General features: G+C 36.5%; 1 protein-coding gene across 2 annotated transcripts; it reads left to right on the top strand.

The window, feature by feature from the left end:
* Positions 1 to 191: 191 nt before the first annotated feature.
* LOC116294467 (uncharacterized) lies at positions 192 to 10,871 on the top strand. Of its 2 annotated transcripts, XM_031702062.2 has the most exons (13): positions 192 to 337; positions 423 to 688; positions 2,317 to 2,387; positions 3,040 to 3,126; positions 3,773 to 3,851; positions 5,209 to 5,300; positions 5,855 to 5,966; positions 6,509 to 6,567; positions 6,941 to 7,060; positions 7,782 to 7,867; positions 8,025 to 8,116; positions 8,206 to 8,292; positions 9,547 to 10,871. In XM_031702062.2, exons 2-13 carry the CDS (start codon positions 592 to 594, stop codon positions 10,335 to 10,337), a joined length of 1,773 nt encoding a protein of 590 aa, XP_031557922.2. In that variant the 5' UTR covers positions 192 to 337; positions 423 to 591; the 3' UTR covers positions 10,338 to 10,871. The 2 variants fall into 2 exon arrangements, with proteins under 2 accessions (XP_031557922.2, XP_031557923.2); XM_031702063.2 differs by lacking the exon at positions 192 to 337 and having other exon boundaries at positions 356 to 688.
* Positions 10,872 to 11,927: the final 1,056 nt, after the last annotated feature.

Below are 11,927 nucleotides of genomic sequence, written 5' to 3'. Positions count from 1 at the left end.
ACAGCAAATTTCATAGTTCTTTGGCCACAATACATACCACACTTCCGTTGCAGATCTCAGTTCTTCCTTTAATGAGTTTCTTAAACTACCGGTCCGTTGTAGTTTTCGTTCTAGCCCTCCGCAAGCAATGGTTTTAGAGTATCGTCTGAAATTCTTCTAGAAATCTAAGATCTTCAAATCAAGTAAGCAAGAAAAGTACATTTTGGAAAAGATTTTGCGAAAATTATATTTTTGTGTAATAACCGGACGCTGGTGATCGAGGTTTGTCCACCGGACACAGGATACCCGCAGAGCCTTGTGGGTTTGACATGTTGGGCAAGGGAATTCAAGAACAAAGGTATTTTATTTATATTAAGAAATTCTGCTAAAGTCCTTGAATTTGAATATATCTATATGAACGGAAAGCACATAACTTTTTTTAGCAAACAAGGATGTTCTTGGTTTTTGAAGGACACCAACATTACTTGACGTAAGCCGAGAAAAACCCTTAATTAAATGCTGCACTGAGTGAGTCCAGCCTGGCTGTGCTTTTCATGCGACCTTTGTATCGAAAACTTCAAGACAACACTGCTAACACACAGCGAACTTCAAATGGAAAGAAATTTAGAAATACGCCGTCCAGTTCACCAGGACCATCATGGTTTATCCACCGTCTCCAAGATATTCTTTGGAGTCGATATTTTCCAAGGTACGTTTGAACATGGGACTTTTTGACGAAAATTTTAGGCTTCAGCGATAGTAAGCATAAGTCTAAAGTAATGTACCCTGGTCCCAGAGGCTCGACGATTTTTCTCCAAATAAGATATCTTATATGATATCATATGTTGATAGTATGGTAGTTGATTGTATTACCTTTGAAGAGTTCATTAGCTATCTGTACTCCATTTATCTTTTTGAGACTTATTAATTATCATTAGCTTTAGTAAAACTTATTGAGTCTATAATTAACTTATGAGTTAAGATAACCTTATGATCAGTATACGTGATAAAGCTCACTACTATCAAACCAACCAAGTGCCAAATTATTCCACTTAAATTTTTCTGTAAAATATCTAAAGTCATAAAACCTTATTTGTTTGATTGTTTTTCTAATAATCGATATGTAAACTATGATTTGGCTTGGTTGTCATATCGGAAAAAGTCCTTCCTCTGACCTTTAGATAGGAAAACCGCGGAACATCTTAAGGTTAAAAATAACAGGCACACTTTTCATTGACTTTTATTGTTATCGGCCTCCCACATATTAGAGATCCACTAATAATGTTATATTTACCATTGTTATTTATACGTACGCGTATTTAAGCCAATTGTATGTGCTTTGCATTACTTCACATAAAAAGTAATCTAATCCCTATATGCGTCTATATAGCTAGATAAACAGTAATTTATGTATTTTTTTAAACAAGGTATTTACAAGTATTAAGGCTCATGTCATTTCCTGATCTCCAAAATGTTTTTTTATTTTATTTTTCTATGACTTAATAATTTTTTTACATGTAAAAATTAACCACACGAAAATATTGACAGGCTTTTTATTTGGTCATGTGTTTTCAGCTGTCCCTTCCGGCTACACAATTAATGAAGACATAATTAACAATATTAAAACAGCTCTTTCCATGCTCTGTTCAGTAATAAAGCACACAGGGAGTGACGTAAGCACGAAAGAAGTTCAAGGAGAAATATGAGCCTTAGGCGAGTGCTTCTCACACGCCATGAGTGCTTACGGCGCTTCCTAAGTGTTTTATTACTGAATGAAGCAAGGAAAAAGCTGTTTTATTATATAGTTACTAATTGTTTTGCTTTCATGAGAAAAAGAAAGAAATTACTGTATTTCAATGTTTTAGCGTCACCCCCGATTAAACAACACCCTCAAATGAGCGCCGTACCTAAAACTAAAATTATTTAAAGCATGGCCTCAAAATAAGTGCTACCCCCGAATAAGCACTTCCCTGATGAATTGAAGCCACATATTAAACCCAAAAATGTAATAAGCTTGGACAAGTAAATACAGGCATCCTACAAATGCAGTACTAATAGACTCAGTTATTGAAAAGGACAATGACATTGACGTTTGAATTTGAACTTTAAAATTCATTGGTATATTGTATTTTTTAAATGTTTGTATTCACTTTATGATAAATAAGGGTTTATACAATCATTATGTATATGGTAAACAATTTTTTATAATGAGTGATGCCCTCGAATAAACACCAACCCCAAATTAACTCAGCATGTGAAACCCCAAAAAATTAATGAGCTCCATGCATGGCACTCAAACGAGTAAATATGTTACTGATTGATTGATTTTTTTTTCAGTGGTAATCGTCGTAACATTTCAGAGTGTCATGATAACATATGGAAATTATAATGCATTTAACAGCCCAGAGGTACAGTAAAGATAAAAGATCTTGAATATGAACTTCAAATTTTTGTCTATATATTATTATCCCAGGCATTACACTTATTTTTTAAGACAATTTCCACTATCTCACTGTTTTCAGGATTTGACCTTAATAAACTGTTTAGTTTTATTGACTTGGATGGTAAAGAGGGTCTGGGGATAAGATGGACAAGAAACGAGGTCCTGGTTTAACAATCCCTTGATTTTTTGAATATTAATATTCATGATGGTAATTTTGATTGATGGTTGCCAAGGAGTCGGTTAAGTAGCAGAAACTTGAAACAAATTGAATTTCCTTTTATAATAGCTGGCATCAAGCTGTACTTAGCAATCTTAAACATTCCTGTGAGTAGTTAGAAGGATAAGCAAGCATTATAGAGCTGGTCTACACAGTTTGTTTCTTTTTTCTCTATACTGTTGTGCTATACTGCTGAGATAATTATATTATGAGTATTAATAATTATTAGTATATGTAATAGGACTCCATAATTGGACGAGGAAAATTCCGAGGACTTCCAAAATTGGATGAGGCCATAGGCCGAGTCCAATTTGGCAGTCAGAGGAATTTTTTGAGTCTAATTATTTCTTGATTATTATATTATTTTCTGACATTTAATGAAAATGGTTGTTTTTTTTAGAACCCTGGAATGGGACCAGGACGCAGGATCTACATGTGCGTGTACATGGGTGTCGTTGTTTACACCTGCTTCCTATGCCTCTTTGCTGTAAGTTGGAGTATTTTTGGTATTCAATATAGAGTTTCATGAACTGTGTTTGGTCAAGCGACCAGTGATTATCAATAATTATAGAGGTTACATTATAAAGTTGTGTTTTAATACAGCCACATAATCTTATGAATGAAAGTAGCCACATATTTTCAAGCCTATTGTTTGATTATCTCTGTTTGGTACTACAACTAGTATTTGTTTCACTGGTTTAGTGTGAGCACTCTATGGGAAACAAAATAAAATAAAATAAATCACTTTTATTTAAGTGTCTAGTCGTTCTAGCACTTTCGCACTAATTGGGGACACTTTTCGCTCACACGCACTACCACTGCATTTCATATTCTATGCACACAACACTCAACTCACATGTTGATTTTACGGAGGGAGGAAACCGGAGAACCCAGAGAAAACCCTTGTAGCATAGGAGAGAACAACACATCAAACAAACTCAATTCACATGTGGTGACATTTACACCTCAGGTGAACAATAAATTGTCAATTATAAAGCTGGTTCCTACAATCTGAAATCTGAGAAATATAATCCTTAGTCAATATAAATATTTGAGAAATTTAGATAAACATTTTATTCTCATACATTGGCTGGTTGTATTTGTTTGTAACTGACTTTCTTTCTTATCCCCAGGTCAAGCAACAAAATATACTAGAAATTTTTGCCTTTTTGCTTCAAAATTTTGGATTTGTAACCTATGGATTAATTCAAGGTACTAGTAATATTAATTGCCTATAATCTATAACTAAGGTTTGGGTTGCACTTAAGCCAAACTAAAATTTGATTGTCAAATTTTCTCCAAAGTTTTGGTCTTTACACTGGAAATGCTTTTTTTTTTTTTTTTTTCTTGATGTGTTAATGTGGTCGCACTGACGTTTGCAAACTATAATGGCAATGTGACAGTTTATAAAAGCCAGATGTCAAGCAATCAAGCAATCAACTATTTTATTTTGCGTGTTTTTTATAAACAAACACCCTAACAATGTGCCCAGTGTGCAATTCTTACACCTGGAGAGCTCCTTGTCCAATAAATTCATGTTTTGAAATGCACTATGACAATCCAAATATCCCTCAAGATTATTTTTGTAAGCAAGTATGACTTAACAAGGATACATTAACACTCTATTGAATTCGGCTCTAGTTGATCAGATATCAGGGTTCTGTTTTTCTGTAAGATGACAAGCGATGATAGTTCCCGCCATGATTTCTTTTGTTTAGAGAAAGTTTGACCGAATTGTCCAGTTTCTACCCTGTTTGACGGCACCTTTGATATTTTGGTCAGTTGACAAAGTTTCAAAATTTACTGTCGCACTAGATATGGACTCGTGATGACAGGTTTTGTTGGATCAAGACACCAAATTCTACCAAAATTTTTCTAGTACAAAATGGGCCTAACCTAGTATTAACAGCAGTGCAAAAAAAAAAAAATCAATCAAGTATTGAATCAATCAATCAACCAATCAATCAATTAATAATTTTGTTTATAATGGATGATATACAGCTGACAATAATTTAACTTGGAAAAACTTGTGGTCCTCTTTTGCCTTAGTCTCTAGTTGCTTAGGGAGTAGTCTCTCCTGCAGCCGCTTTCAGTGTTGTCACGCAACTGAGTAGCTACTCAGGGGAGAAAGCGTTGTGTAATGACACTGAAAGCGGCTGTGGGGGAGACTACTTAGGGAGGGGACTGTCATTAACATGGTCATCTGAGCCATGTGAAGGTCTAACCAATTACGAAAGCAACACTTTCTTATCAGTTATTTAATTTAGTTTTCAATATTCTGCTACATTATTTTGATATTCTTGGTAGTTGTGAGCTGTGTGCTGAAGTTTGATTTTTAGCTGCCATTGATCAATCAAAAATAATTAGTCAGTACCTTTTATATTCTTGAGTGGCTGCAGTGAAAAACCAATTTCACAACAAACAGTTGAAATGTTTAATGGGCATGCAGAATTCAAACACTGCAGTAAGACCCTGAGTTGGTCCTTAACCGATGCTTGAACCAGACTCACATAACAGACCCACACTCTTACCAACTGAGTTTATTTATTATATATTCCTTACTTTACAGTATATCATGTTGGGTATAAGGAACTGCCTATTCCAGGAAGCAACGCAACAATGCAACACAATAATGTATTGCGTAATGTAGCAATGACAAACGTAAGTAGATTTGTAGATTGTAGATGTATTTATTTGGATTTTTTCAAGAATTCTGCATTTACCAGTTAAATTAACCTTGACCTTTTAGCTCATAGCATTGTCCTTATCATTAGTCAAAACAATCTTGCTGGTGTTAGAGCCTAGTGAGATAGGAAATCTTCAAGGTTGATGGCTGGCTTGGATTTATGGGAGGCCATTGCCAGGGAAACAAGATAAAAAGAAAAACGATATGAAGAGATTGTAATAACAAGAGCTAAATATGGAATGAATAGCAAACAGTATATTACTGCAACTTTTAATGCATTTTGTTGGGTACTCAAATTACAGAGTATCTGCAGGCCTTCATGCCATTATTGTCCTACAAAGGAGAGCTGAAGTTAATTCGTAATAATTAAAACTTTAGACACATCAAACAACAAAATAGTTCTGTCATCCTGTATCCCCATATCACCTGTTGACATTGCAATGCAAAACATGCATTTCCAACTGCTGTCATTGTCCTCTCATATGATCATTTATATTTGTAAAACTAATTGTCTTTTTTAATTCAACAGTCTATTGCACTTTTCTTTTTGAATGGAGTTTTTATTTTTTTATCATGGAAGTTATACACTGAATTTGGATGGAAGATTTATAAAAGAGTTAGATTTAACATGTCACTAAGATGTAAGTTTCCTTTAATTGTGGCCAAAGTGAAATTAGCAATCAGTCCCCAAGCTTAAATGGGCTATTGACTCATAGGCTATGTAATGTGGGTGAAAGGACTATTTATTGTTTTAGTGAAATCCGACTATCGGTCAAATATATAGATGTTAAAATGTACAAGTTTTGAATTAATTTCAATTTAATGTTTTGGGCCAGGTTGTTCAAAGCTGGATTAGTGCTAATCCAGGATTAACTCTATAGGTCTTATTAAGAGTTAACCCAGGATTAGCACTAATCGGGCTTTGAACAACTGGGCCCTGGTTTTTAAAGCCAGCACTTTTTGCTACTCCCAAGGATATAACCCATAGCCTAGTAGTTAGCTCTTCCAATCAGAACACAGCCTTGATGATAGACCACTAGTTGGATTTGACTAATTTGGGATAACCTGTTAATCTAAAAGGTCAGTCATATATAGACAGTTGTGGCAGCAATGTTGACAGTTGTTTGTAGAAGCTGTGTGTTCTTTAGTCTAGTCTTTTAATGTCTTTTTTGTTTCTTTACAGCAATTTATCATTTTTATCAACTTCTTTCTTGTCTACTCAAAATGGAAATCATGTATTGGGTAAGAAAATAAATAACTGTATGAATTGGAGGTTGTACTTTTTAGGTTTCTTTTTGGGAGGGGGTGGAGTGGAGTTACAAAAGGGTAATAAGGAATAGGCATGGATAAGCACCTTTATCAGAATTCAGAGTGTCATTAAATCATTAAATTGTGTTGTATTTCTTGTACAACAACTTAATTCAGAATAATTGTACAATGATTTTTAATTTGCTTTATTCATTTGTTGTTTTGTGTGTGTGTGTGTGTGTGTGTGTGTGTGTGTGTGTCCTGAATTGACCTTCAGAAGAATACTAAGGTCAATCAATCATACAATGAGGATTCAAGATATCTTGATTAGTAGTTGAAATGCTACTAATGTTTTCTCCTTTCCCAGTGGATGTATGCCATTTGTAACAGTTTTGTACTTCTCCGTGATACTGGTACAGTGATGTATTATGTCAACCTGGTGTTTATTCCATTGTCTGTCTTCTATGCTGGCTTGGGATACATTGCAGTAAGTATTGCTCTATATATATCTGTTATCACTCTCATATAATAAAATACACGGAGCATGCTAGAGCATATTAATAAGATAAAGACTGCTGGGCACGCAGAAGCCCATTCCTCTCCATGGTACCTGATGCATCAGACATGGTGTAACAAAAATTAATAACTTCTAAATTGATAACCACTATTGAATCAGTTACATTGCATGATTCGTGTTTGTCCAAACAGAATGCTCAGACATGGTACCCCCGGGGGGGTACTCCCATATATGGACTATACGGGGATGATCCACTGAACAGGGTATGGTTTCTCGAGCTTCTTGTCATAAACAGGGTATGCAATTTCACTCAATGTCCAAATTCTTCCTGAGTTTCTTGTCATATTTAGGGTTCCTACTTTCGTATTGACCGAAACTGGTTATCATGGTCATAAAAAAACGATACGCGAGATGACATGATAGTTGAAACAGGGACTCAGTGGAATTAATTATATCTTTTGTCATAAACAGGGTCTACAAATTTGATTTTTTTGTCATAAACAGGGTACCCCTTTCAGAATCCCAGCGGAACAACCTACCCAAATTCTGGCGGAGTACCCCCCCCCCCTCCCCCCCGGGATGGTACCATTAAGGTTGTGGCGGAGTACCCCCCCCCCCCCCCCCCCGGGATGGTACCATTAAGGTTGTACTATCAATGCTATCTAACTAATAATTTCTCCCTTTTTTCCAGACTCAGCGAGAAATTAAGATTCTTATGAGTTTATTTATTATATGGACAATAGGCGGAGCAGGCTACTTTCTTTATAAATTATATGGGTTAGTATGTGTATTGTATCCAGATAACAAGTTACAGTATGTTCTTGCTATCTTGGGGATGGTATGCACATCTACCAAAAACTTAGAAAATCAAATTACTGTTGTGGCACTTTTCATCGTATCTGTAAAGTTCTCACTAGGTAATAATTATTTATAGATTCGTAAGTGATACTTGTAATGGCTGTCAAGAATTTCACAAGACAGGAAAAGATATACATGATGAAGCTATGCTACACTTTGTCTACCTTGGTGAGTGGACATACGTCTCTTTGTACCAGTACAATGCATCCTTTTTGTGTTGGGATTAATTAAATGAAATCTTTTTTCTACACTTTTAGGTTCTCTGAACCTTATTTTGTTGTTAGCCATACTGGGCGTGTCATCCAAGGTGTTTGCTAATTTTGGTAAAGGGCTTGAGGAACACTGTAAGTTTATTTTCTCATACGCTGTTTTGATTTTTCTTAGCTTCGAATATATGCGTCAAATATTTTAATTATACACGAGTTATTTATGAGCAAAAGATGCTCGCTACGAAAAATGTATGCTTGTTACTGTAATATGCGAATCGATTTTTATATCAAAACATGAGGATGTTGCCATAAACCTCTTTACCTTGGGCGTGATGTTTTTCCATTTCAGACAACATGCCATTCCCTAGAGTATCATTTGCTTTATCTAACGATTGCACATAAGAAGACACATGAATATGAATACAACTCAAACAAACAATAATATTCTTAAGAGAATGACACGTGGTCTGAAATGGGAAAACATTACGTCCAAGGTAGAGGTCTATAAGAATAAGAAATAGACCATGGAAATAACTGCCGTGTGGGTTTCCTAGACTTATTTCTCGTGGGATACTCAGTTCTTATGCAGCGCTTTCGGCGACTTATCTTCGTTGCAATTGCTGGGTTTCAATCAGCTGATCTTTGTACCTCACCTATCTGCTCCAAATGGTGGTCAAACAGTGACCACCATGTGCTGTCAGCCAGAAAGAATTCTATTGAAAACTTGCGATTCAACTGATGAACATTCCGCTCGAGACAAGAAATGACGTCAATTAAAACCCAGCAATACGAGGACTTTAGGATGACGGTTATACAGGCTAGGTAACTAACCTGTAACAATCGTACAGTAGTTAAGTGATAGTGAGTTGTGCCTCAAAATGGGGGTAGGGTGCTAACCCGGGGGGGGGGGGGGGGTACTCCCCTATATTTGCTATACGGGTATGTGCCGCCCTATAGGGTATGGTTTTTCGGCTTTTTGGTCTGGGGTAGGGTATCATTTTTTGACATTCTGTCTGGGATAGAGTCTCATTTTAGTCTGGGATAGGGTTAAGATTTGGTCGTTTTTGTCTGGCGAATAGGCTACGCTTTCTGCCGGCACAAAAACAATAAAAACGTTAGTAAATATTGATTGCAATCTATTGAATAACCGTCTTTTCCGTCTTTTAGTCTGGGATATGGTGTGCAATTCTTAGTTTTAGTCTGGGGTAGGGTATGTAAAATCAAAATTTTAGGTCTGGGATAGGGTCAGGGTTTTGAGGTCCTGGCGGCACACCCCTACCCAAGTTGGGGTGGTAGTACCCCCCCGGGGGTGCTAAACACAAAAAGTCCCCCTTTTTCGCGTTAAACGAAACAACAGATTATATTTTTTTGTTTGATTCTCCCATTTAGTTAAACCCCAACAAGAAGGAAGACCACGTTCAGAGACCGACCTTTATCTTCGTCGAGTCAGCCATTACATAGAGGAAAGTGTCGTGTCTGTAACGTCCTATGAGAGTGAATACGATGAACTGAATGAAAGCATGAGATTAGGTTATCATGAAGGCATGTCAACATCTGCAGCTTTTCTTCTCGAATCTGATGAACACTCTTTAGCATCTAGTATGCCAAACTTAGCCGAGGCAAGCAGTACTAAGGCAAAAACACTACCTCTTGAGAAAGGCAAAACCTATACGGAAAATACCTTAAGAACGTTTGAAAAAAACGTCTTGCCACGAAAAGGTAAACTACTTGCTGCAATAGACGAAGACGTCGACTTCCAGGCAAATAACACAAACGGTTTGCACAAACCTGGTAATTCCAGTATAATAGAAGTAAAAAGAAAGGATCCAAATGGAATATTGAACACTAAACGGGATAGGTGTAAACCAAGTGCAGATGAAGGATCAGATGAGAAAAATGAGAAACTTCGAATATTCAGTAATAATGATAATGCGCTTGACAACGGTAAGGTATTTAATGATTTGCATGATGCCGAGCGAGACTCTGGATGTGTTGATTGCAATGGCTACGACCTGAAATCAACCATTTTAAAAACTAGGAAATGTGCTATAACGAGTGATGAAAGAGACGTTGAAGTCATATCGACAAACAAAGTAGATGGGGTAAGGGACGATAGAGAACAAGATAAACATAATGGTAGTATAAAGAGAAAGATTAGTACACTCAATATCAAAGATTAGCGGATAAAATCTATCGCGTGGGCGCATATATTTACGACATGACGGGAATCTATTCACTGAAAGGAAGAAAGAGATGGGACCACCTTGAAATGTTGCTATGATACCGTTATCTAATCAAATGATTGGGTTATATATCTTTTACTCTTGTCTTCAATCATATGGTTCATGTAGAGTTTATAAGAAGCCGGCAGACCGCTATCAGATTGGTGACTTGAGACTATAAGAAAGACTGGAATAAACCGAAATTTGATATACACTTAATATAACTGATTAGTTTCCATAGTATATCAAAGCATCCAGGCAGAGTAGTGACGGATGGCTTATAGACTGCCAAGTCACTATTGAAGGTACTGAGGCAGACAGGCACTAACGTCAGGTTGTTTGATTAACTGTTCGCTAAACGAGGGAAGAGCTACCTAAAACCCTAGTTATTATTTGCATTTCCTACTTGTAATAGAGTGCAAACAGTGAAATAGTACTTACTAATTTGTACAAAATACACCAATAAAACCAATTTTAAACGAACAAAAGAAATAGATGTGTTTAGTGGTATTTAGTTTTTGTTCTATTTCATGGATATAGTGGTTTGCACTCGTGTTGTCAAGATCGGGGTTGTCAATGAACTTATCCTAGTGATGGTTTGAAACTAATGAATCACGCTATCATGTATCATAAGTCATGTATCCTTTTGGGCTGTGTCCAAGCAACGTAGAAAGTCGGAGCTTTTTCGTTGTCGCTGTTTCGTTTTTTCCTCTTTAGTAAATTAAAAATAAAATGAAAACAAGCCTCTATCACCGTGTTCTATTTTTTCGGTCGGCTTCCCTTCTCCGTTCAAGTTCTACTGCATTAAACTTTTCTAGGTATAATATTCAGAATGACTATAGAGGTCATAATCCAATGCAACTTTTTACATCGGCAGTATTTCGTAATGTTTGGTCCTTCATATTCATCATCCCCTCTCCCCACACTCCTCGGAATGTCGAAACAAACTGTAAATATGTGACACATTACTATTTCGTTTCTTGATTTCAGTCAAGGTATTACATTGCCGCATCATATCTATATTCTGTTTTAATTAACTCGTAAATAATTACTTAGGAAACGAGCATTCGCTCAGTAACGAGTTTGTACGCTGCCTGGATGGGTTTCAAAGTTAATGATTCAGTTCCGCAAGTCGAGGGATTAAGTCGGGTTCAGCCTTGTTAAAAGACAGACGACCCTGTTTGCATTTCTTCGTTAATGAAACTTCGGTTTTATCTTTCCGAACACTTATAAAACAGCATGGATGCTTTCACTTGCCTGTCTCACAGCCAAATGAAAAGATGACGCCGCTCCAGCGGTCGTCAGTTCTGCCTCAAACACGTGCCGGATGTCACCCTCTGGTTCCAGGGGGATCTTGTTCGCGGGTTTGCTGAAAGCGGCAAGTAGTAAATCCGTGAAAAAAAATTCCTCTGGAACCCAGGGTATGGCTGTATGTAGATAAATGGAAGAAGACGATGGACTCGTGCTTGCGTATCTCGATGTATTACTTTTCATATTAAATTCTTATGCAAGATCTTTAGAGTTAGTACTCGACTTTTTCAAAAAGGT

This window comes from Actinia tenebrosa, unplaced genomic scaffold (genome assembly GCF_029948245.1).
Source record: "Actinia tenebrosa isolate PJP-AT-01 unplaced genomic scaffold, QUT_ActTen_1.0 PGA_scaffold11__36_contigs__length_13525064, whole genome shotgun sequence".
Taxonomy (NCBI): domain Eukaryota; kingdom Metazoa; phylum Cnidaria; class Anthozoa; order Actiniaria; family Actiniidae; genus Actinia; species Actinia tenebrosa.
Note: the sequence above shows the minus strand (reverse complement) of the source record. Positions and strands in the feature narration are given on the sequence as shown.